This window comes from Dipodomys spectabilis, unplaced genomic scaffold (genome assembly GCF_019054845.1).
Source record: "Dipodomys spectabilis isolate Male_0828 unplaced genomic scaffold, ASM1905484v1 ptg000212l, whole genome shotgun sequence".
Classification (NCBI taxonomy): Eukaryota; Metazoa; Chordata; class Mammalia; order Rodentia; family Heteromyidae; genus Dipodomys; species Dipodomys spectabilis.
In genome coordinates, this window is record NW_024870889.1 from 695,468 (window position 1) to 719,114 (window position 23,647).

General features: G+C 49.7%; 1 protein-coding gene across 2 annotated transcripts in view; it reads left to right on the forward strand.

Moving 5' to 3' along the window:
• Positions 1 to 23,647, forward strand: part of Dync1h1 (dynein cytoplasmic 1 heavy chain 1) — a 102,477-nt gene that overhangs the window by 36,077 nt on the left and 42,753 nt on the right. For both annotated transcript variants that reach the window (XM_042696924.1, XM_042696925.1), the window contains exons 17-46: positions 1,556 to 1,711; positions 1,993 to 2,106; positions 2,265 to 2,375; positions 2,453 to 2,662; positions 2,831 to 2,977; positions 3,142 to 3,308; positions 3,397 to 3,570; positions 4,085 to 4,250; positions 4,335 to 4,523; positions 4,740 to 4,934; positions 5,526 to 5,808; positions 6,002 to 6,102; positions 8,417 to 8,576; positions 9,551 to 9,794; positions 9,950 to 10,133; positions 10,283 to 10,495; positions 10,672 to 10,910; positions 11,092 to 11,248; positions 13,129 to 13,356; positions 13,970 to 14,200; positions 14,400 to 14,540; positions 14,633 to 14,866; positions 14,950 to 15,156; positions 15,237 to 15,358; positions 16,517 to 16,682; positions 17,715 to 17,878; positions 20,233 to 20,362; positions 22,340 to 22,473; positions 23,238 to 23,352; positions 23,463 to 23,624. In XM_042696924.1, the coding sequence (XP_042552858.1) occupies positions 1,556 to 1,711; positions 1,993 to 2,106; positions 2,265 to 2,375; positions 2,453 to 2,662; positions 2,831 to 2,977; positions 3,142 to 3,308; positions 3,397 to 3,570; positions 4,085 to 4,250; positions 4,335 to 4,523; positions 4,740 to 4,934; positions 5,526 to 5,808; positions 6,002 to 6,102; positions 8,417 to 8,576; positions 9,551 to 9,794; positions 9,950 to 10,133; positions 10,283 to 10,495; positions 10,672 to 10,910; positions 11,092 to 11,248; positions 13,129 to 13,356; positions 13,970 to 14,200; positions 14,400 to 14,540; positions 14,633 to 14,866; positions 14,950 to 15,156; positions 15,237 to 15,358; positions 16,517 to 16,682; positions 17,715 to 17,878; positions 20,233 to 20,362; positions 22,340 to 22,473; positions 23,238 to 23,352; positions 23,463 to 23,624 (5,244 nt within the window). The remainder of the gene's footprint in view (positions 1 to 1,555; positions 1,712 to 1,992; positions 2,107 to 2,264; positions 2,376 to 2,452; positions 2,663 to 2,830; positions 2,978 to 3,141; positions 3,309 to 3,396; positions 3,571 to 4,084; positions 4,251 to 4,334; positions 4,524 to 4,739; positions 4,935 to 5,525; positions 5,809 to 6,001; positions 6,103 to 8,416; positions 8,577 to 9,550; positions 9,795 to 9,949; positions 10,134 to 10,282; positions 10,496 to 10,671; positions 10,911 to 11,091; positions 11,249 to 13,128; positions 13,357 to 13,969; positions 14,201 to 14,399; positions 14,541 to 14,632; positions 14,867 to 14,949; positions 15,157 to 15,236; positions 15,359 to 16,516; positions 16,683 to 17,714; positions 17,879 to 20,232; positions 20,363 to 22,339; positions 22,474 to 23,237; positions 23,353 to 23,462; positions 23,625 to 23,647) is intronic.

Sequence of the window (23,647 nt, forward strand, 5' to 3'; positions counted from 1 at the left end):
CAAAGCTATCACTCTACCACTTGAACCACAGTGCCACTTCTGTTTTTTTCTGTGTATGTGGTACGGAGGAATCAAACCCATGGCTTTGTGCATGCTAGGCAAACACTCTACCACTAGGCCACGTTCCCACTTATTTTTGTAAATTTTAAAAATTGTTATTATAAAGGTGATGTGCCAAGGGGTTACAGTTGCACAAGCCAGCTAGGATATATCTTTTTGGAGAATTTCCTTCCCACTCACAGTTTTTCCCTCCCATCCCAACCCACAAGTTGTATAGTTCATTTTCAACATAGTGTCTAGTGACTACTAGTGACTACCACTGCTGCATTTGTTCATCCTTTGTCCCTCCATTTCTGTGCTGCCCCTTACCCTCCCAAAGAGAGATAAACAAATAAGACAAAAAAAAACCAAGAAGCCAGGCACTGGTGGCTCATGCCTGTAATCCTAGCTACTCAGGAGGCTGAGATCTGAAAATCACAGTTCAAGGCCAGCCCAGGCAGGAAAGTCCATGAGACTCTTATCTTCAGTAAACCACTAGAAAACCAGAATTGGGGCTGTGGCTCAAGTGGTAGAGTGCGCGCTTTGAGCTGAAGAGCTGAGGAACAGCACCCAGGCCCAGAGTTCAAGCCCCATGACCAAAAAACAACAATGGAAAAACGACTCTTGTTTTATTTATGTGGTATATTGATACAGAACATTCAGTACAGGCTCGGAAGGTGGCTCAGTGGTGGAGCGCTTGCCTTGCATGCATGAGATCCTGGGTTTGATTCCCCAATACCACATAAGCAGAAAAAGCCAGAAGTGGCTCTGTGGCTCAAGTGGTAGAGCACTAGCCTTGAGCTGAAGAGCTGAGTGACAGTGCCCAGACCCACAGTTCAGGCCCCAAGACCGACCAAAAAACAAAAAGCGGAAAACAAAACGTTCAGTACTGTATATGGTTGCTCATTGAATATCTACCTACACAGATGTGTTCTCAACCTCAGAAATCCCACAGACACCTGGTCTTGGGGGGATTTTGTTTGTTGTTTGTTGTAGTTGTTTCTTGGCAGCAGAACCAGGGCTTGAACTCAGGGTCTTGAGCTTTCACTCAGCTTTTTTTTTGGGGGGGGGGGGGTGGGAAGGGGGGAGTCCGGTCGTGGGGCCTGAACACTGGGCCTGGGCGCTGTCCCTCAGCTCTTCAGCTCAAGGCTAGCGCTCTACCACTTGAGCCACAGTGCCACTTGCGGCTTTTTTCTTTTTGCTTATGTGGTGTTGAGGAATCGAACCCAGGGCCTCAGGATGCAAGGCAAGCGCTCTACCACTGAGCCACCTTCCCAGCCCTTTCACTCAGCTTTTATACACTTGAACCATGCTCCAGTTCAATGTTTAATGGTCAACAAGGACATAGAATTTTACTAACTTTCCTGCCTAGGTTGGCTTTGAACCAGTATTCTCAGATATGAACTTCCTGAGTAGCTAGGAATACAAGCATGAGCCAGCAGCGCATCCACCATGTAAAGCCCCAGTGATCCTCTCTCCTCAGTCAGTGCAGTATTCTTGTTCTGATCACTCTCAGGGCAATCTTCGTCCCGAGGAGGCTCTTCAGGCTCTGACCATATACGAAGGAAAATTTGGCAGACTGAAGGATGACAGAGAGAAATGTGCAAAGGCCAAAGAGGCGCTAGAGCTGACGGACACGGGCCTCCTCAGTGGCAGCGAGGAGCGCGTGCAGGTACAGATATTGCCCACCCTCCCCCAGGGTGGGGTCCTGCCCACAGACTGCCAGCCCTCCCCCAGGATGGGGTCCTGCTCCATTGACATCCACCGAGCTAGCTGCGTCTCTGGCCTGACCACATTCTGGGGTAGTTTCTTTTCTTTGGTTTCATGGTGAATTGGTTCTTTCCCTCCTTCCCTCCCTCCCTCCCACCCTCCCTTCTTCCCTCCTTTCCTTTCTACGTTTGTAAGGTGACTTCTATTTCCAAAGTTTAACTGCTTTGTTACACTCAATCACAGGTGGCCTTAGAGGAATTACAGGACCTCAAAGGCGTTTGGTCAGAGCTTTCTAAAGTCTGGGAACAAATAGATCAGATGAAGGAGCAGCCATGGGTTTCAGTACAGCCTCGAAAGGTACGTCTTGTTGAAATGCATGGGAGCTCACAGATGTTATTCTCCTGTGTGTCGTTTGCATGATTCATCCAGACTAATAAAAATAGGGCTATTTCAAAGACTGTTACACTACTTAAAAAAATATTGGCAAGCTAAATATCCTCTGTGCCTCTTGACAGCTTCGACAAAACTTAGATGGCCTCTTGAACCAGCTGAAGAATTTTCCTGCCCGGCTTCGACAGTACGCCTCTTACGAGTTTGTTCAGAGGCTGCTGAAAGGCTACATGAAGGTAGGGAGCTGCGACAGGTGGTGGCGGATGTCCAGTGAGGGCACACCTAAGCAAGTGTCTCCGTGCTCTCTTCTCAGATCAACATGCTGGTGATTGAACTGAAATCTGAAGCACTTAAAGACCGGCACTGGAAACAACTGATGAAGCGGCTACATGTTAACTGGGTGCTTTCGGAGTTGACCCTCGGCCAGATCTGGGATGTGGACCTGCAAAAGAACGAAGCTGTTGTCAAGGATGTGCTACTGGTGGCACAGGGGGAGATGGCTCTGGAGGAGTTCTTGAAGCAGGCAGGTGCTGGGGTGGACGGCTGCTTCCATGTTTCAGTCTGTTGCGTGGATTTGAGCTTGAGAGTCGAAGCCTTACCCTCTGCTGTCTCTTGTCCCCCTAATGTGTGGTCTCTGGGCTTTGACAAATATCTGGAAACACTGTAACACGGCCCTCTGTGGTTCACTCAGATACGGGAAGTATGGAATACCTACGAACTGGACCTGGTCAACTATCAGAATAAGTGCCGCCTGATCCGAGGCTGGGATGACCTCTTCAACAAGGTCAAAGAGCACATTAACAGTGTCTCCGCCATGAAGCTCTCTCCATATTACAAGGTACCCTTCTTTGCCTTCATGGTGGGACCTTGCACTGCAAGTTGCTAGATGCTTGTTTTCTGAAGTGGGGGTTGATAGGTCTTAGTCTGCATTTTCTAATGAGTTTTGGCATGTCTGTGAGTGAAGTCCAGCTGTTGAACCCTGCCCTCCCGTGTACCCACCAGGTTTTCGAGGAGGATGCCCTGTCCTGGGAAGACAAACTGAACCGGATCATGGCTCTCTTTGACGTATGGATTGACGTGCAGAGGCGATGGGTCTACCTGGAAGGCATCTTCACAGGCAGTGCAGACATCAAACACTTGCTGCCTGTGGAAACCCAGCGGTTCCAGAGGTATGGCCTCTGGCCAGGGAGCCAGGGGTCAGCCGGGCTGGGGATGCCGGTACCCACACGCTGACACACGTTCTCATTTGATTTCTAGTATCAGCACAGAGTTTTTGGCTCTAATGAAAAAAGTATCCAAGTCTCCCCTTGTTATGGATGTTCTGAACATCCAGGGCGTGCAAAGGTCTCTAGAAAGGTTGGCAGACCTGCTCGGAAAGATCCAGAAGGCCCTTGGAGAATACCTGGAAAGAGAGCGCTCGTCTTTCCCCAGGTAAGAGCTGGTTTGCTTCTTTTGGAGCTGAGCTCCAGCTGCATTTCCGTCCTCCTGTGCTTCCTTCCAGCTGTTGTTGTCACCTCTGGCCTATGTGCTGTCAGTTTTGACACCCAGGCTTTGACTGAGTTATTTACTGAACACTTTGCCTTTTGTGCACTGATTGCACCCCAGTTTCTGATTTTCCACTTGAGCTTTACTGAGCAGCTTCAGCCCATCGTCCTCCTGAGGCGATGTGCATGGCTCCTTCCCAGGAGGCCTCCTTTCTTTCCCAGTAGTGGCTTGGGATACTAATGTGGCTAGGTATTGACATTGACTTCTTTTTGCTTCAAAATCTTGCTGGATCAATGTGTATTTTTTGCTCAGGTCTGGAAGAGATAGGGACGTGATGTGACTTTGGGCTGGAGATTCCTACCAGCAGTCACATCTTTCCTCTTCTGTGCATCCTCATTTTGCCCTGGTCACTTAGTCCTATGTGGAAAGGGGAGTCAACTGGATGCTGTCTTAATTTCAGGTTCTATTTTGTGGGTGATGAAGATTTGCTTGAAATCATTGGAAACAGCAAGAATGTAGCTAAATTGCAGAAACACTTCAAGAAAATGTTTGCTGGTGTTTCGAGCATCATCCTGAACGAGGATAACTCTGTGGTCCTGGGCATCTCGTCCCGAGAAGGGGAGGAGGTTGGTCAAGTTGATGTTTGCAACCTAGAAAACATTGTTCATCTCTGCTGTTCTTAATTCTTAATATGTTTTCTTAATTTTAAGGTTATGTTTAAAACTCCTGTGTCCATCACCGAACATCCCAAAATCAATGAGTGGCTCACGCTGGTGGAGAAGGAGATGAGAGTCACCTTGGCTAAACTTCTTGCTGAGTCTGTTACAGAGGTGGAAATTTTTGGCAAAGCGACATCAATTGACCCAAGCACCTACATCACTTGGATCGATAAATACCAGGTAATCTAAAGAAGTGGGCAGGCTGGAGGTGAAAGCACCGGCTGGCTTTCAGGCAACCCTGTTCTATTGACACATGCGCCATAGTGTGTCTGCATCGCAGCAGCTTGGAAGGAGGAAGCAGAGGATTGCTTAAGCCTGGGAGTTCAGGGAGAGCCCATCTCAAGTTTATGAAAAAAGAAAAGAAATTACCTGTACTTCTCCTGTCTTTTCCTTCAGGCCCAGCTTGTGGTTTTGTCAGCACAGATAGCTTGGTCTGAAAATGTGGAGAACGCGCTGAGCAGCATCGGAGGAGGCGGGGACACTGCGCCTTTGCAGTCTGTGCTGAGCAACGTTGAGGTCACTCTGAACGTGTTAGCAGACTCCGTCCTCATGGAGCAGCCCCCGCTTCGCAGAAGGAAGCTGGAGCACCTGGTGAGTCAGGCCTGGCCCCTTCCCATCTCTTAGGCTTCCTGCAGCTTCTTCAGGCAGTCAGCGGAGGTTTACTTGGAAATGTTTCTGTGTCCAGTAGAAAACTAGAAGGCGCACTCACACGCTCTGGTGATGCTGGGCTCTGTTCTTGGAAATGCTTTTGGCAGCTGGCTTCTGGAATGAGACTTCCTCACGGGAGACAGTCGGTGGCCACGTTGGTCAGGCTGTGTCACTCCTTCCCCTCGTCTCTCCCCATGAGGCAGGATGTGGCCTGAGGGGACGGCGCCCCTGTCTACAGTGCGTGATGGTGTTTGGTTTTGCTTAGCTGTTGAATCTCTGCACTGTCACGTGAATACCATTTATGCTGTCTCTAGAAGCGGATTTGTGTATTGCATTATTTACCAAAAGCTCCTGGAACTGACCTAGAACCTTATTTTAAGTTTAACAAGTAATTCACAAACCCAGAGGATGTACTGGGCTACTTTTTTATTATTACTAGTTTGCATGGGTTACACAGGGAGAGGCATTTCATTTCCGCAGTTATTTATGTTTTATTCCAATCTTATAGTTAATGGCAATCTTCTGTTTCCTCAGATTACAGAGTTGGTTCACCAGAGAGACGTTACCAGATCCTTGATCAAAAGCAAGATTGACAACCCCAAATCATTTGAGTGGCTCAGCCAGATGCGGTTTTACTTTGACCCTAAGCAAACCGATGTGCTGCAGCAATTGTCAATTCAAATGGCAAATGCCAAATTTAACTACGGCTTCGAGTACCTGGGAGTTCAGGACAAGCTGGTCCAGACCCCGCTCACTGACCGCTGCTATCTGACAATGACGCAGGCCTTGGAGGCCAGGCTCGGGGGCTCCCCATTCGGTAAGTTACCCCACACGCTAGGCGGAGCTGATCGTGTCATAAGCTTAATTTTTAAAGAGTAAGGTGAAGATGTGAATATGTTTATATTGTATCTATTTGCTCTGGCTTGTAACGTAAATGGTATTTTCCAGCTGTCTTCCAGCTAAAGCTGTGTTTTCATTAAGGTACTCAATTACTTTTCTTCAAACAATAGGGCCTGCTGGGACCGGGAAGACGGAGTCTGTTAAAGCCCTGGGCCATCAGCTTGGGCGCTTTGTCTTAGTTTTCAACTGTGATGAAACCTTTGACTTCCAGGTAAGAAATGTTACAGGTTCTGTCCGGACCATTGAGTTTACTCCTCTCAAAGCTGTTCGCCTTACATGTAGTTTGGTGTGCTGTGTCTGGCCTTTAGTTTTTTATTTTTGTTTTGTTTTGTTTCATTTTTTTGGTCAGTTATGGGGCTTGAACTCTGGGGCTGGGAACTGTCCCTCAGCTCTTCAGCCCAAAGCAAACACTCTACCTCTTCAGCCACAGCACCACTTCCAGTTTTCTGGTAGTTCATTGGAGATGAGTCTCACAGATTTTCCTGCCCAGGCTGGCTTTGAACCACAATCCTCAGATCTTAGCCTCCTGAGTTGCTAGGATTACAGACCTGAGCCACCAGTACCCAGCTCAAGATAGAGTTCTTATAACTGTAATTCTGAACTATTTGTACAGTCAACATATTGTGCTTTGAAGTTGACTTTAACTTTATGTTTTCAGAGTTAGACATTTTTTTTTTTTTTGGGTCCAGTCGTGGGGCCTGAACTCTGGGCCTGGGCGCTGTCCCTCAGCTCTTCAGCTCAAGGCTAGCGCTCTACCACTTGAGCCACAACGCCACTTCTGGCTTTTTTCTTATGTGGTGCTGAGGAATCGAACCCAGGGCCTCGAGCATGCAAGGCAAGTGCTCTACCACTGAGCCACCTTCCCAGCCCCTAGACATTATTTTCTAACATGATTTTTTTTTGGGGGGGGGGGGGGAATGGTCTTATTGTGCAACCTTGGCTGGCCTTGAATTCAGGTCAGATTTCTGAGATTACAGCATGGTAGTATGTTGTGCCACCACACTTGGCTGTACTTTTATGTTTTTGTGGTGCTGGGGATCAAACCCAGGACCTCACACAAGTCAAGCAAGCACTCTTCTAAAGCTGCACCTCACCCCTGAACGGCAAGCTTTAAAAAAAAAAAAATTTACAGTACTAGGATTTAACTTCAGTCACTTGTACTTTCTAGGATGACCCTCTACCACTTAAGCACACCTCCAACCTTACTTTTTGCTGTTCATTTTGGAGCTGGAATCTAGCAAGCTTTTCTGCTCTAACTAGTCTTTAACTTTGATCCTCCATATCTCAACCTCCTGAACATCTAGGATTATAGGCATGAGCCACCAGTGCCTGGCTTAAAATGGCAATTTGAGGAAAATGAATGTGTAGTGCCTATGCCTGACAAGCAAATATGTGGAAGAAATCTTCCTCTCCCCGTTTTTGGGCTAGAGCTCCATGTCGCACACTGAGTATGCTTGCCCACAGCTAATGCTCTGCCCTTACTTAAGCCATGCCTCCAGTCTGAAAATGCTAGTTAATTGGAGATAGTCTTCCTGGGCTGGCTGTGAACTATGATTCTCCAGACTTCAGCCTTCTAACGATGATGCATGACTGGCACCTGGCTTAAAATGGCAAATTAAAAAAAAACAACTTAATGCCTGTGTCTGAGAATAAACTAATATTATAGGAGAAACTTTGTTTTTTGGATTTTTTTTGGGGGGGGGGGGAGGGTCCAGTCGTGGGGCCTGAACTGTGGGCCTGGGCGCTGTCCCTCAGCTCTTCAGCTCAAGGCCAGCGCTCTACCACTTGAGCCACAGTGCCACTTCCGGCTTTTTTTTTTCTTTTTGCTTATGTGGTGCTGAGGAATTGAACCCAGGGCCTCATGCATGCAAGGCAAGTGCTCTACCACTGAGCCACCTTCCCAGCCCCATGGATTTTTTTTTTTTTTAATCAACAAAACATGATAGACTAAAACTAACTTTGTCAGTGTGTTTTTATTGGCACAGGAAGAAAAACATCATATAGTCCCCGTGTCTGTTTGTGAAATGCCTGTCACCTCTGTCACCAGAGGCCCTGGGCCCCTCCCCTGGCATTGGAATGTCATCTTCACAGCCGCAGGGGAGGTTGGGAGGAATTCATTTTAAAGTGAGGAGTCCACTGTCAGAAAGATGGGCCTCGCCTAAGCTTGAACGAGTCATTCAAGCCCTGCCCAGCTCCTCCTGGGGCAGTGCCAACGTAGTGTGTCGAGGCCACCATTGCAAGCCACCATGGCCTGGCTTGACCAGTGGAAACCCATCTTTTCACAGTTCTGGATGCAGGAAGTCCAAGGTCATGGTTCTGGTAGAGTTGGTTCCAGGTGAGGCCTGTAGACGGCCACTGTCCCTGTGTGGCCTCCCCTCTGATGTCCGCCTCCTCGCCTCATTCGCTATCTGTCACAAAAGGCCATTTCCGAATCATCGCTGGGGCTTAGATTGTAATGTGTGACTTGAGGGGGACACAGTTGTTTGTACCTAATGGCTTTAGCTTCTTTTCTTGTTCCATTCCAGGCGATGGGACGTATCTTTGTGGGGCTTTGTCAGGTGGGCGCGTGGGGCTGCTTTGACGAGTTTAACCGCCTGGAGGAGCGGATGCTCTCGGCCGTGTCCCAGCAGGTGCAGTGCATACAGGAAGCACTGCGCGAGCACTCCAACCCCAACTACGATAAGAGTAAGACTTCTCTTTGCTAAGAACAATCACTCGGTGGAGACAGAGGGGAGTTCTGACACGAGAACTAGAACCCACTCTCACAGGCAATATAGTGAGCTCTCCATAAGGGTCGAAGGTCAGAGCTAAGACGATTCTGCATCAGCCGTTTGTGTCCCAGTGCTGGTTAGCGGCATAGCGGTCAGCTCCAGGCTGCCGTGTCGTCCCCCCTCAACAAGGCTGGTGCCCTGAGTCCCTGCACCACACATGTGCGAGTGCGGTCCCTTCTCCAGCCTGTGCCATGCAGTGGGTACCTCAGCCCACGAGGCCCCCAACACCCACTTCCTAGGTCCCCTTTGGACCAGAGTGTTCCGTCATACTTATCCTAAGAGTGGCTGCTCAGGCTCCGAGCATGGCTTCACATGGTGGAGCGAGTCTCAGCCGCACGAGGAAATGCATATGGCACACCAGGACAGGGTGAAATGGTGCCTGTCCATGTGCACACCTGTTTTTCTTTCCTCCTTTTATTCCATGATGATAGTAACTTGTCCTCCAGAGAATTCCCCAGGCCTAGTAAGTCAAGAGGCAGGGCAGAGGGCACTCCCGTGTCTGTGGTCAGTGCTCCTGGAATAAGTACGTGCGCCCCACAGTCATTCTGAGGGCTTTGTTTCTGTAAGTTGGAAGCTGTCCTGTCACCACCGGCTGCTCGGGTCGCGTGTTGAATGTGGTGAGGCTGCCCTCGTGCTGTGCTGTGGTGTTCAGCAGTGTTGTTGCGCACAAACCAGAGTGCTGCACTCGCTACCCTTTCTATAACTGCGGTGTGGCACGGGCTGGGGCCGTGCCTGCCTGCTGGCCGTGGCCCCCGGGAGGTCTCCTCCCCAGTCTCTCCAAGAGTCCTGCGCTTTGGGCGGAGGACGGGAGACCAGCGTTGTGTGGTTTTGGAAAGTTGGTAGGTGGTGTTCCCCATCGTTGGCATTAACACCGTCATCTGATTGCAGCCTCTGCCCCCATTACTTGTGAGCTGCTCAACAAACAAGTCAAAGTGAGCCCAGACATGGCCATCTTCATCACCATGAACCCTGGCTACGCAGGCCGCTCCAACCTCCCCGACAACCTCAAGAAGCTGTTCCGGAGCCTGGCCATGACCAAGCCCGACCGCCAGCTCATCGCGCAGGTCATGCTCTACTCACAGGGCTTCCGGACCGCTGAGGTCCTGGCCAACAAAATCGTCCCCTTCTTCAAGTGAGTAGCCTGTTGTTGACTGTGCCCCATCTCATGCTAAAAGTGTCATTTAGACTTGGGGCATAGCTTTCAAAATACTCATCTGTGATTCTTCCATTCTTCACACTCGCATTCCTTAAGCCCACTGTTGTTACTGAGATCCTTTCCCCTTGCAGACTATGTGACGAGCAGCTGTCTTCTCAAAGCCACTATGACTTCGGTCTCCGGGCTTTGAAGAGCGTGCTGGTGAGCGCTGGCAATGTGAAGAGGGAGAGGATTCAGAAGATAAAGAGGGAGAAAGAAGAACGAGGGGAAGCAGTTGATGAAGGAGAAATTGCAGAGAATCTGCCGGAACAAGAGGTTTGCATCAAAGTTCTTCCCCCACTCAGACCTCACCTTTGGGGCCCTTCTGGTGATGGACTTCCGAGTTCCGTCAGTGGATGATGGGAGTGGGGTCGCTGCCGTCTTTCATGCGCTCCTCTGGGGCTGGGCCCCACCTCTCCCCACAGATCCTGATACAGAGCGTCTGTGAGACCATGGTGCCCAAGCTGGTGGCGGAAGACATCCCGCTGCTCTTCAGTCTCCTGTCGGACGTGTTCCCCGGAGTCCAGTACCACCGAGGGGAGATGACTGCCCTTCGAGAAGAGCTCAAGAAAGTGTGTCGGGAGATGTACTTGACATACGGCGACGGGGAAGAAGTCGGCGGAATGTGGGTTGAGAAGGTAATCAATCCATCTGCTCTGCTGTGCTCACAGCCCAGCAGCTTGTGGCGACGCTGCTGGAGAGTCTAGGCGGTGGGCGCGGCTCCCTTACAAGAAAAGGGAAAAAAGAGTGCACAGACTGTTTCCTCTCGCCGTTACCCCAGGCCGCTGAAGATGCCTGTGCTCTGGCCCTGCAGGTTCTCCAGCTCTATCAGATCACCCAGATCAACCACGGTCTGATGATGGTGGGGCCCTCAGGAAGTGGGAAGAGCATGGCCTGGCGCGTGCTGCTGAAGGCTCTGGAGAGGCTGGAGGGCGTGGAGGGCGTGGCCCACATCATCGACCCGAAGGCCATCAGCAAAGACCACCTCTACGGAACCCTGGACCCCAACACCCGGGAGTGGACCGACGGGCTCTTCACACACGTACTGAGGAAGTGCGTTTGCGTTCGTTGGCGCTTGCGTTTTGGGGAGTACGGGCCCGCGCACTCGGGGTAGCCTCGGGTTCACTGTGCTCCCGTCTAGACAAAGCTCACTTGGGAAGCCTGGAGCAGATGAGCGTTTCGGTTTTCACATCTTGACTTAACCAACAGCTGTGTTAAAATCCTTCCCAACCAGGATCATAGACAATGTGAGAGGTGAGCTACAGAAACGCCAGTGGATCGTGTTTGATGGTGATGTGGACCCGGAGTGGGTTGAGAACCTGAACTCCGTGCTCGACGACAACAAACTCCTGACTCTGCCCAACGGAGAGCGGCTCAGCCTTCCACCCAATGTAAATACCTTCCTGTAGCTGTGGTGCGCAGCGCCCTGCGTCCCTGAGAGGGCGCTGGGGAGCCTCTTCCTTAGGCAGCGGTCCCCTCATTCAACTCTGTTCTCCAAGGTTTCAGTCACCAAGGTGAACTGTAGTCAGAAAAGACTCTGGAAAATTCCAGAATCTCATGATTTATACATTTTAATAACTAGTCTGTTACCGTAATTGTTCTGTCAGGTTATGGTTGTTCATCTCTTACGTGTTTAATGAGTAAGTCATACTTTACCACAGGAGCATGCCTAAGAAAGGCGGTGCGTGCAGTTGGGGCATCCATTGAGTGTCTTGCTGCTTGTCCCTCTCACTGAGGGGCTGAGAAGGGCTCCCTGCACTGCAGTGTATAAGGTGGTGATAGCATTTGCTGATGAGCTAGGTGAGAGCAGGAGGGATAGGAGTTGAGGCCAACCCTGTAGTCTAAGTAGCTGGTGAACATAAGCCTTTACAGGAAGGATCAGGAGTGGTGGTTACCACTGCTTAGAGCAGAGCCGTGGAATCAATCCAGTTTGCAAGTGTGCCTTTACTGATGGCCTCTTGATCTGTCTTATTTGTTGGTTCCTCTGGTGGTTGATTATCCAGTAGATTCTAACTACTGTCAGATTGATCTCCCAGTGAGATAATGTCGCATGAAGACTAAAGGCTGTGGAATCTGACCGAATGATTAGAATCTCAACCCCACCAAATAGCAGCAGTGTCCTACCTATAACCAGAGAGCAGAGGCCTGCACCTTGAGTCTAGCCACAGCATGGTTGCAGTGCTTTGGGGTAAAGCTGCACACCGCACTGGGAGCTGTGCTTCCATCCTACCCCCAGCTCCTGGCACAGAGAGCTCAACAGTGTGCTGTCTGGCCTTGCTGCCCTCCACGCACTTTCCTGCCCAGATCTGTGGAGACAGTGTGGATGCCAGAGCAGTATGAATTGTTGATAGGTTTAGTTATTATTTTTATTTTTATTTTTTTTGGTCGGTCGTGGGGCTTGAACTCTGGGCCTGGGCGCTGTCCCTCAGCTCTTCAGCTCAAGGCTAGTGCTCTACCACTTGAGCCACAGCGCCACTTCCGGCCTTTTCTGTGTATGTGCTACCGAGGAATGGAACCCAGGGCTTCATGCATGCTAGGCAAGCATTCCATCACTAAGTCACATTCTCAGCCCAGAAAATTCTTCTATTTTTTTTTTCCAATTTTTATAGTTATTATAAAGGTGATGTACAAACATGTTACAGTTTGATTTAATGTTTAAAATTTTGTTTATCCACACTTCTGCTGCACCCACCCACTCCCAACAACAGAGCTCACTCACATTCCTGTCAGTCTCAATTTGGGTTTTGTTTGTTTTTTCGGTCCAGAGCCTGAACTCCAGACCTGGGCACCATCCCTGAGCCTCATTGTGCTCAAGGCTAGAGCTCTACCACTTGAGCCACAGGGCTACTTCCGGCTTTTTTGAGTAGTTTCTTGGAACTAAAACAGTGACTTTACTGCCTGGCCTGGCTTTGAACCTCAATCCTCAGATCTCAGCCTTCTGAGTAGGATTACAGGCAAGAGCCACTGGTATCCAGCTTGGATTTTTTTTGAAGTCTGTATTAGTTATACAAAGGAGTTATACCATGGTATTTCAAGCGTAACCTTCTCTATTGTGATCTCTTTCCCTGCCCCAGACACCTGCTGGTCAGCAACATGGATTGAGATTCTTCATGCCATCATCATACATACTTCATTGCACTTCAAAATTGTTTACCCTCCATTCTTCTTTTCTCCCTTCCCCTAGAAAAATTAAGTTTAAATAATACTTGAAGAATATATGTATATATAATACACAAAATAAGCATCAAGGTTTCTACTAAATCTCTTCCAGGTGCGAATAATGTTTGAAGTACAGGACCTGAAGTATGCAACACTGGCCACGGTGTCTCGCTGTGGCATGGTGTGGTTCAGCGAGGACGTGCTCAGCACAGACATGATCTTCAACAACTTCCTGGCCAGGCTGCGCAGCATCCCCCTGGACGAAGGGGAGGATGAGGCCCAGCGGCGGCGCAAGGGCAAGGAGGACGAGGGAGAAGAGGCTGCCTCCCCAATGCTGCAGGTGCCACCAAGTGGGGCCACGAGTCTGCGCCCAGGGGACACTTAATCCCTTTATTTTCTCTGCAAATTGACGAAAGCTTTAGCAAGGATTTCTTTTAGTATGACAGGGTTAAAACGAGGGAGAAGTAAGAAAGAGAAACATTCCCTGCTCTCCTTTAGGAAGTGAGCCTCCGTTCTCCTGTGCAGGGTTTCCAGGGTGAAGGAGTGGGATTAGTCATTGAAGAGCCACTTGACGGGCGGGGAAGGTGGCTCAGTGGTAGAGCGCTTGCCTTGCATGCATGAGGCCCTGGGTTCGATTCCTCAGCACCACATAAGCAAGAAAAAAAAAAGCCGGAAATGACGCTGTGGCTCAAGTGGTAGAGTGCTAGCCTTGAGTTGAAGAGCTGAGGGACAGAGCCCAGGCTGAGTTTAGGCCCATGACTGGCCCCCTCTCCTCCCCGCCCCCCCAAAAAAAGCCACCTGACATGATTCCCAGGCAGAGGCTAAGCTAGTGCAGTGCCCCAGCTTTGCTTTGTTTCTTGAGAGCCTACTGTGGAGCTCAGTCTGGCTCTACGTCCAGCTCCCCAGCTCTTTGAAGTGATAGCTATGCATCCTTCACTTCCTCTTTCCCCTAGATCCAAAGGGACGCGGCAACCATTATGCAGCCATACTTCACGTCCAACGGCCTGGTCACCAAGGCCCTGGAGCATGCCTTCAAGCTGGAGCACATCATGGACCTGACGCGGCTGCGCTGCCTGGGCTCGCTCTTCTCCATGCTGCACCAAGCCTGCCGCAACGTGGCGCAGTACAATGCCAACCACCCTGACTTCCCTATGCACATCGAGCAGCTGGAGCGCTACATTCAGGTCAGGAGCTGGGGTCTGGGGAAGTCCAGAATCTTCTGCCATGTTGCACTCCTGCAGGAGAACTAGGCTTTCCTGAGGGCCGAGGAAAGCTCAGAGGGCATCCTGAGGCCCAGAAGGTTTCAAGGCGAACTCCGCTGTCCGTAGCTTTCTTTTGTCTTGTCGAAATTTTGTAAAAATGGAATTATAATTATTTCGACAGCGATACCTGGTTTACGCCATCCTCTGGTCCCTGTCTGGAGACAGCCGGCTGAAAATGAGAGCAGAGCTGGGTGAATACATCAGACGCATCACCACGGTGCCGCTGCCCACTGCCCCCAACATCCCCATCATCGACTATGAAGTGAGTGCGCCGCCCCGCCTCGCACCGCGTGGCTCCCTTCATCCCGTGCGCCGCTGGGCCCCACAGCACCGCTTCCCTGTCTCCGTGTGCAGGTGTCCATCAGTGGAGAATGGTCCCCGTGGCAGGCCAAGGTGCCTCAGATTGAAGTGGAGACACACAAGGTGGCAGCCCCGGACGTCGTCGTGCCAACTCTGGACACGGTCCGCCACGAAGCTCTCTTGTACACTTGGCTGGCTGAGCACAAGCCGCTGGTGCTGTGTGGCCCTCCAGGCTCTGGCAAGACCATGACCCTCTTCAGCGCCCTTCGGGCCTTGCCTGACATGGAGGTAGGGAGGCTGAGGAGGGAGCAGCTGGACTCTAGGGCTTCAGGGCAGGTGTGCTCTTCTAACTTGATTGTGTCCCTTCCAAGGTCGTCGGCCTTAACTTCTCCAGTGCCACTACCCCAGAGCTCCTCCTGAAGACGTTCGACCACTACTGCGAGTACAGGCGCACACCCAACGGCGTTGTCCTGGCTCCCGTTCAGCTTGGAAAGTGGCTGGTGCTGTTCTGTGATGAAATCAACCTGCCGGACATGGACAAATACGGCACGCAGAGGGTCATCTCCTTCATCAGACAGGTCCGCCCCACCACAGCCTGGCTCCCTACCATGGCCACCGGCCCGCTTCTTTCCTGATCGTCCCACTTCCTTTCCTTCAGATGGTGGAGCACGGAGGCTTTTACCGCACCTCAGATCAAACATGGGTGAAGCTAGAGCGGATCCAGTTTGTGGGGGCCTGTAATCCCCCCACCGACCCTGGGAGAAAGCCCCTGTCCCACAGGTACCCCCCTTCCAGGAGGGCTGTAGCACAGCATAGCCAGCAGCTGGTGTGAATGATGAGAGTGACAAAAAACTGCCTGTCACAGGGCTGCTCTTGTGGCATGCCCACTGTGCAGGTTCCGTGGAAATGTGTTACTTTGTTGTTTTGTGTGTGTGTGTGCATGTGTGTGCTTGTCCTGGGGCTTAAACTCAGGGCCTAGGTGCTGTCTCTGAGCCTCTTTTGTTCAAGGATAGTGCTCTGCTATTTGAGCCAAAACCAGTTACAGCTTTTTCTGGATAGTTGATGACTTTTCTACCTGGCTGGCTTTGAACCACGATCCTCAGATCTCAGTCTCTGGAGTAACTACGATTACAGGTGTGAGCCACCAGCACCTGGCTAGAAACATGTTCTTTAAAAAGCATTAGGAGCTGAATGTGATGGAGCAGCACATGTGAAATGCTGGCATTTGGGAGACTGCCACAAGAAGGGTTTCAAGGACGTCCTGTTACAAAGAGACACTTTGTCTCCAAAAGTAAATAAATAAGCATTAGGGCTTAGTGCTTTCTTTGCCAGTCCTGGGGCTGAGTGGCAGGTGCCCAGTGCTCTGTGGCAGACCACACTACAAGAAAAAAGGGGGGGGAAATGAGGCTCACGCCTGTAATCCTAGCTACTCAGACTGAGATCTGAGGATCACAGTTCAAAGCCAGCCGAGGTAAGGAAAGTCTATGAGACTCTTATCTCCAACTGGAAGTGTACTGTGGCTCAAAGTGGTACAGGCTAGCCTTGAGTGAAAGAGCTCAAGGACAGCGTCAGGCCCTGATAAAAGTTCAAGCCCCTTGACCAAACAAACAAACAAACAAAAAGAACAGGGAAGGGAGGAGGGTGGGGGAGAATAAAAGGATTGACTGTGAGTAGCAAGGAGAATGAAAAGCATTGACCTTATGAGGAGGTGAACTGCCCACTTCCATTGCAGGGTCGGGTTGAGGTTAAAATGGGCCAAATCCATTTCCCATCTTTCCTTGGATCTTGAAGCTTTCTGAACCTAGTGTTTGAGTTGGCAGCCAGAGCATAATGTGGAGGGCAAGGAAGTAGAAGCACCCTCCATCACGGCCCATTTTGCACGCCCCTGTCAGAGGGTGCTGAGACAGTGGAAAGATGCAAACCGCCCGTCCTTGACAGGTTCCTGCGGCACGTGCCTGTGGTGTATGTGGACTACCCGGGACCTGCCTCCCTCACCCAGATCTACGGCACCTTCAACCGCGCCATGCTGAGGCTCATCCCCTCCCTGCGCACCTACGCAGAGCCGCTCACAGCAGCCATGGTGGAGTTCTACACCATGTCTCAGGTTAGTTCAGGAGCTGCAGAACCTGGAAAGATCGAGTGCGTTCTGAACTCATACAGGGCTTTTCTGCCAGCTCTGTCCTCAGCATCATTCCGCAGGCCCTCTGGCTACTGGTGTTTTTTGTTTTGGGTTTTTTTTTTTTTGTTTTTGTTGTTGTTGTTTTTGGTCCAGTCGTGGGGCCTGAACTCTGGGCCCTCAGCTCTTCAGCTCAAGGCTAGCACTCTACCACTTGAGCCACAGCACCACTTCCAGCTTTTTTCATTTTGCTTATGTGGTGCTGAGGAATTGAACCCAGGGCCTCATGTATGCAAGGCAAGCACTCTACCACTGAGCCACCTTCCCAGCCCCTGTCCCTGAGCTTTTTTGTTCAAGGCTAGTTCTCTACCACTTGAGCCACAGCTCTTGTTTTTTTGGTGTTTAATTGGAGGTAAATCTCACAGACTTTCCTGCCCCAGCTGGCTTTGAACCACAATCCTCAGATCTCAGCCTCCTGAGTAGCTGGGATTGCAGGTGTGAGCCACCAGCACCTAGCTTCTTCAGTCACAGCTGACAGACACTCTACCACTTGAGCCATGCCTCACTTCAGGCTTTGCTGGTTATTTGGAGATGAGAGTCTCTCAGATTTGCCTTCCCGGGCTGATTCTGAACTGCTGTCCTGAGATCTCAGCCTCCTAGAATCTAGGAGGCTCCCAGCTGGTTTACTGTGTTTTAGTTTTTGCTTTGGGGGGTTGTTGTTATTTTGGTTTTTTTAAGTGGGATGTTTTATATGCTCTATCACTGAATACCCAGTCTAGTTGTTTAAATCTTTAGGAATATTTACTGTTTCATCCTTAAATATTCGAAGTCTAGATTCTTGTTGCTGTTGGGAGAGGCAGTACTAGGATTTAAACTTAGAACCTTGATCTTGCTGGCGGGTGCTCTACCACTGAACCACACCTCCAGCCTAGACTCTGTCTTTAGTAGACATAGTCGTTTTGTGGCATTTTGCATTCAGTCATTTCTCCATACCTTCACCTGTTTTCCTCCTTCCTGCAGGAGAGATTCACTCAAGACACCCAGCCCCACTACATCTACTCACCCCGGGAGATGACGCGGTGGGTCAGGGGTATCTTTGAGGCCCTAAGACCCCTGGAGACTTTGCCTGTTGAAGGTCTCATTCGGATTTGGGCACATGAAGCCCTCCGTCTCTTCCAGGACAGGTAAGGCAAGCCCAGGATCCCTCTGGTTCCGTCCTCTGCTTCATCTGCCTGAGTCTGTGTGAGGCGGGCCTGCGCGTGCACAAGTAGGTGGGGCTTGCAGGGGATGGAAGTCACCGCCACACACTGCCTGCAGCAGTCTGCTGCCAACGCTGGCAGGCGCGTCTCCAGCCTGGGTAGTAAGGGGCTGTGGGCGTGGCTCGTCAAAGCCTGTGTTCCAGCGAGGTCTGGGCCTTCCCACAATTCCACGGTGTGGCTTGCATTCCCACCATGCCTGCTGCACTTCAGTCTTCCTCACCACCCATCTGCCCTTTCCTTGTTTCCCTATTGGCTATTGTGGGTTCTTGCTCGAGGTCAGAAACTGATAGGCAGGTTCATTTATGGGAGGCTTCAGCAGACCAGTCTCCACAGAACTTGCCACGCAAAAAACTTCTCTTTACCTTTCTAGGAGTCGTGGAAATGACTTGTTTTGTTTTGTTTGCCAGTTATGGGGCCTGAACTCTGGGCCTGGGCGCTGTCCCTCAGCTCTTCAGCTCAAGGCTAGCGCTCTACCACTTGAGCCATAGCGCCACTTCCGGTCTTTTCTGGTTATGTGGTGCTGAGGAATCAAACCCAGGGCCTCATGCATGCAAGGCAAGCGCTCTACCACCGAGCCACCTTCCCAGCCCCTCATAAGTCTCTTATCTTTAGTTAACCAGCAAAAAATGTGGCTGTGAGTGAAAAAGGTCTGGAGTTCTCATGCCAGCACAAAATGACAATCAGAGGGGTGTGGCAGGAGGATGCCAAGTTCCAGGCCAGCCTGCTCTGCATGTCTGCTCACCCCTTCTGGCAGCCAGCACGGCAGACGCCACACTCAGCTTCTCCAGGTTCCAGCCCTCAGGTCACCCCGCATGCCCTGCTCGCCCTTCCCTCCCACACCCAGCGCCACCGCCATGGCCCCGTGTGTGTCCCCTTAATGCTGCTGCCATAATAATTGGAATATTGCTTTCTCGTAAGCTCAGAAAATAGATTTGAGCCACATTTGGTGGTTTGTACTGGCAGATGGAAAAGACTGAGAAGAAGGGGAAATCTGGGGAGTCCTGTAGGACCAGTCTGGGCAACACAGACCCTTTTCACAAAGTAACCAGATTTAGAGGCTGGGAAGGTAGCTCAGTGGTAGAGTGCTTGCCTTCCATGTATGAGGCCCTGGGTTTGATTTCTCAGCACTACATAAGCCAGAAGTGACGCTGTGGCTCACGTGGTAGAGCACTAGCCTTGAGCTGAAGAGCTGAGGGACAACACCTAGGCCCAGAGTTCAGGCCCCAAGACCAACAAAAAAAAAGAAAAAAAAAAGAAACTGGATTTATATGTTCACTTCTTATGTCAGTGCAATTAAACACCTTGGGCCTGGGCGCTGTCCCTCAGCTCTTCAGCTCAAGACTAGTGCTCTACCACTTGAGCCACAGCCCAGTTTTCTGGTGGTTTATTGGAGATAAGAGTCTCATGTACTTTTCCTGCCCAGGCTGGCTTTGAACCAAGATCCTCAGATAGCCTCCTGAGTGGTTAGGATTACAGGCATGAGCCACTGGCGCCCAACTTAAACATCTTTTTTTTTTTTTTTTTTTTTGTGGAGGGGGGGGGTCAGTCGTGGGGCTTGAACTCTGGGCTTGGGCGCTGTCCCTCAGCTCTTAAGCTCAAGGCAAGCGCTCTACCACTTGAGCCACAGCACCACTTCCGGTTTTCTAGTGGTTTATTGGATATAAGAGTCTCAAACAGCTGGGCGCTGGTGGCTCACGCCTGTAATCCTAGCTACTCAGGAGGCTGAGATCTGAGAATCGCGGTTCAAAGCCAGCCAGGTAGGAGAGACCGTGAGACTCCTATCTCCAAAAAACCACCAGAAAACCAGAACTGGTGCTGTAGCTCAAGTGGTAGAGCGCTCGCCTTGAGCTGAAGAGCTGAGGGACAGCGCCCAGGCCCAGAGTTCAAGCCCCACGACTGAAAAAAAAAAAAAAAAAGTCTCACAGCCAGGCGCCAGTGGCTCACACCAACAAAAAAAAAAATGAGTCTCACAGACTTTCCTGCCCCAGCTAGCTTTGAGCTGTGATCCTTAGATCTCAGTCTCCTGAGTAGCTAGGATTGCAGACTTGAGCCACCAGCGCCGGGCTGCAATTAAACATTTTAAAAAGAACTTTCAAATGTCATGGTGCCATAGTTGACCCTGAGTTTCAAAATCTCAGCCTGTTTCAGTCATCCTGAGTTCAGGATGCAGAACCACGGGCTCCTCCTGTGGTTACAGTGACTGCTCAGGCCTCCATGGTGCATGCATGCCATTTCCTCGTGGACTGGGACAGCTCTAATGCTCTGCTGCCCTCCAACAGGCTCGTGGAGGACGAGGAGCGGCGCTGGACTGACGAGAACATTGACATGGTGGCTCTGAAGCACTTCCCCAACATAGACAAAGAGAAAGCCATGAGCCGGCCCATCCTGTACAGCAACTGGCTATCCAAGGTAATGCCGCATTGCCCACTGGTTCTTTTTCCCTGTGACTAAACTGATTTTCTGATAAAAATGTGAAGCGCAGTGTGCTAATAGCATTCGTAGAAAACCCTGAGAGGTGGCTGGTGGCTGCATCACAGCTTCACACTGACATGAGCCAGTTGTAGATATGTGTGAGAAGTGTCTCATGGGGCTGGGAGGTAGCTCAGTGGCAAAGCACCTGCCTAGGAAGTGCAGTGTCCTAGATTTAGTCCCAGGCACAAAAAAAGACAGAGCAGTGTCTTATGGTAGACATTTCTAGCGTAGCTATGAGTTGGTTTGCTTTTTGCTGTTGTTACTCGTTTATTATTATAGTGGTGATATACATAAAGATTACAATTACATGAGTCAGGTATTGCGTACATTTCCTTTTCTACAGTCTTCTGTTCCCTCATTTCTCAGTCTCCCTCTCATCTCTACGTAAGTTTCATCAGTATCCAGTGAGCTCCACTGCTGCATTTTTCCATCTTTTTCCCTTGAGTTCTGTACCTCCCCTTTACTCTCCCAAACAGATACATAAGGTGAAGAAGATAGAATCCTCAAAAACTGAGAGAGAAAAAAGAAAAAGAGGTCTCTTGTTTCCCTATCTCGGAGTTTGTTTCACTATATATATTATTTTATATAAATGCAAAAAAGCACTTGGGCATTGCCCCTTTGTATTTCTCTCCTGAGTATCCTTTCTTGGTCTGTGTGTGACTATCTAGAATTCTGTATAATTTATCATATCCCGGTGCATAATCTAACTTCCACATATCAGAAAGAACATGCACCGCCGTTAGTTTCTCTGAGCTTGGCTTACCTCACTTAACATGATTTGTTCTAGTTCCACCCGTTTCCCTGTGGGTGACGTTATTTTACTCGTTCTAATGGCTGTGTAAGTTCCATTTTGTATAGGTGCCACATTTTTGGGGCCCCCTCATCTCCTGTGGGTCATCTGAGCGGTTTCCATAGTTTGGCTATTGTGAGCAGTGCAGCAGTGAACATGGATGTGCAGGTGTCTTTATCATATCCTGGCTCATGATGCTCAGGGTAGATGCCTGGGAGTGGTGTGGCTGGGTCGTAGGGAAGGTCTAGGTTTAGGTTTTTGAGAAACCTCCAGACCAGACTGCTGTCCAGAGTGGTTGTATTAGTTTCCATTCCCACCAATAGTGTAATAGGGTTCCTTTTTCCTCACATCCCTGTCAGCATTTGTTGTTCAAATTCACAATGTTGGCCAATGTTAGAGGGATGAGGTGGAATCTCAGAGTTGTTTTGATTTACATTGCCCTTATGGTCAGGGATGGTGAGCATTTCCTCATGTGTTGATTTGCCATTCTCAACTCTTCTTCTGAGAAGTCTCTCCTTAGCTCCCATGCCCATTGAGTGATGGTTTATTAGTTAGGGAGAGATTAGTTTCTTGAGCTCCTTGTATACATTTGGTATTAGTCATTTGTCTGATATATTGATGAAAGATCTTTTCCCAGTGTGTTGGCTGTCTTTCTAGTTTAGCAACTATGTCTGTAGCTGTGCAGAAATGTTCTTTCTCTTTCTTTCTTTCTTTCTTTCTTTCTTTGTGAAAATACCATACAGAGGGGTTACAATTACATGGGCAAGACAATGAGTACATTTCTCATCAAGCATTGTAGCCTCCTCCTTTGTTTTCCCTTCCCATCCACCTCCCATGTTCCTTTTTTTTTTTTTTTTAATCTGTCATGGGCTTGAACTCTGGGCCTGGGCGCTATCCCTCAGGTCTTCAGCTCAAGGCTAGTGCTCTACCACTTGAGCCACAGCACCACTTCTGGTTTTCTGAGTGGTTTATTGGAAATAAAGAGTCTCTTGGACTTTCCTGCCCGGGCTGGATTTGAACCGCAATCTCTAGATCTCAACCTCCTGAGTTGCTAGGATTACAGTCATGAGCCACTGGCACCTGGCATATTTGTTGTACTTTTTTATGTTATCTCTTTTCTGTAGGATTACATCCCAGTCGACCAAGAAGAATTAAGAGATTATGTCAAAGCTCGGCTGAAAGTCTTCTATGAAGAAGAGCTTGATGTTCCTCTAGTGCTGTTCAATGAAGTGCTAGACCATGTGCTCAGGATTGACAGGTAGGCTTTTTGTTGTTACAATATACCCTTGGGCTTCGCTGTTTTGAGTAAGTGGGTGCAGGGTGATAGACCAGGCTTCATGGTGCCCCTCCCCCACACCCTCCAAGTCCAGCTTAATTGTCCCTAGTGTTTGCCCCCAAGAACTTCACTCTATTTTATTAGCGCTGCAGGCCTGCCACGGATTACAGCCTTTCTGCCGCCTCCTACAACTGGCTTTGTCTCTCGTGTCAGCTATGAGTCTGGAGAACACAGCCATGTCTTGTTGATCTTCGGATCCTCGCTGGGCCCGGCAAATGTTTGTGTAAAAATTCAGCTTACAGCCGGCTGCTGGTGGCTCAGGAGGCTGAGATATGACGATCACAGTTCAAAGCCAACCGGGACAGGAAAGTGTGTGAGACTTCTATCTCCAGTTAATCAGAGAAAAAGCCAGAAGTGGCACTATGGCTCAAGTGGGAGAGTGCTAGCTAGCCTTGAGCAAAAAGAGCCTAGGAGCAGTGACCAGGCCCAGAGTTCAAGCCCCTTGACCAGCATAAAAAGAAAAACCAGAAGTGGAACTGTAGCTTAAAGTGGTAGAACACTAGCTTGAGCAAAAGAGCTCAGGGGATAGTACTCAGGCCCTGAGTTGAAGCCCTACAACCAACAACAATCAGGTTACCACACTTTGAGAATGCAGTGGTCACAACTCTAAAAGTTTAGGACATGAGTATCAAACGGGGAGAGAGGCATACAAACATTGAAACTCATTGGCTCGGATGATGTTTCAGAATATTCCGTCAGCCACAAGGCCACTTGCTTCTGATTGGTGTTAGTGGTGCAGGAAAGACCACCCTGTCTCGGTTCGTCGCCTGGATGAATGGTTTGAGTGTGTACCAGATAAAGGTAGGTCTTTCAGTAGCGCTTAGTCCCAATAATGGATTCTTGTTCTAACACGTAACATAACTGTGGCATAAAAAGGGACCTAACTTGTTAGTCAACTGCTTCTGTTGTAGGTCCACAGAAAGTACACAGGGGAAGACTTTGATGAAGATCTTCGGACAGTCCTGAGACGTTCTGGCTGTAAAAATGAGAAGATAGCATTCATAATGGATGAATCCAACGTGTTAGATTCTGGGTTCCTGGAGCGAATGAACACCCTTTTGGCCAATGGCGAGGTGATTACGCAGCCTGTCTTACT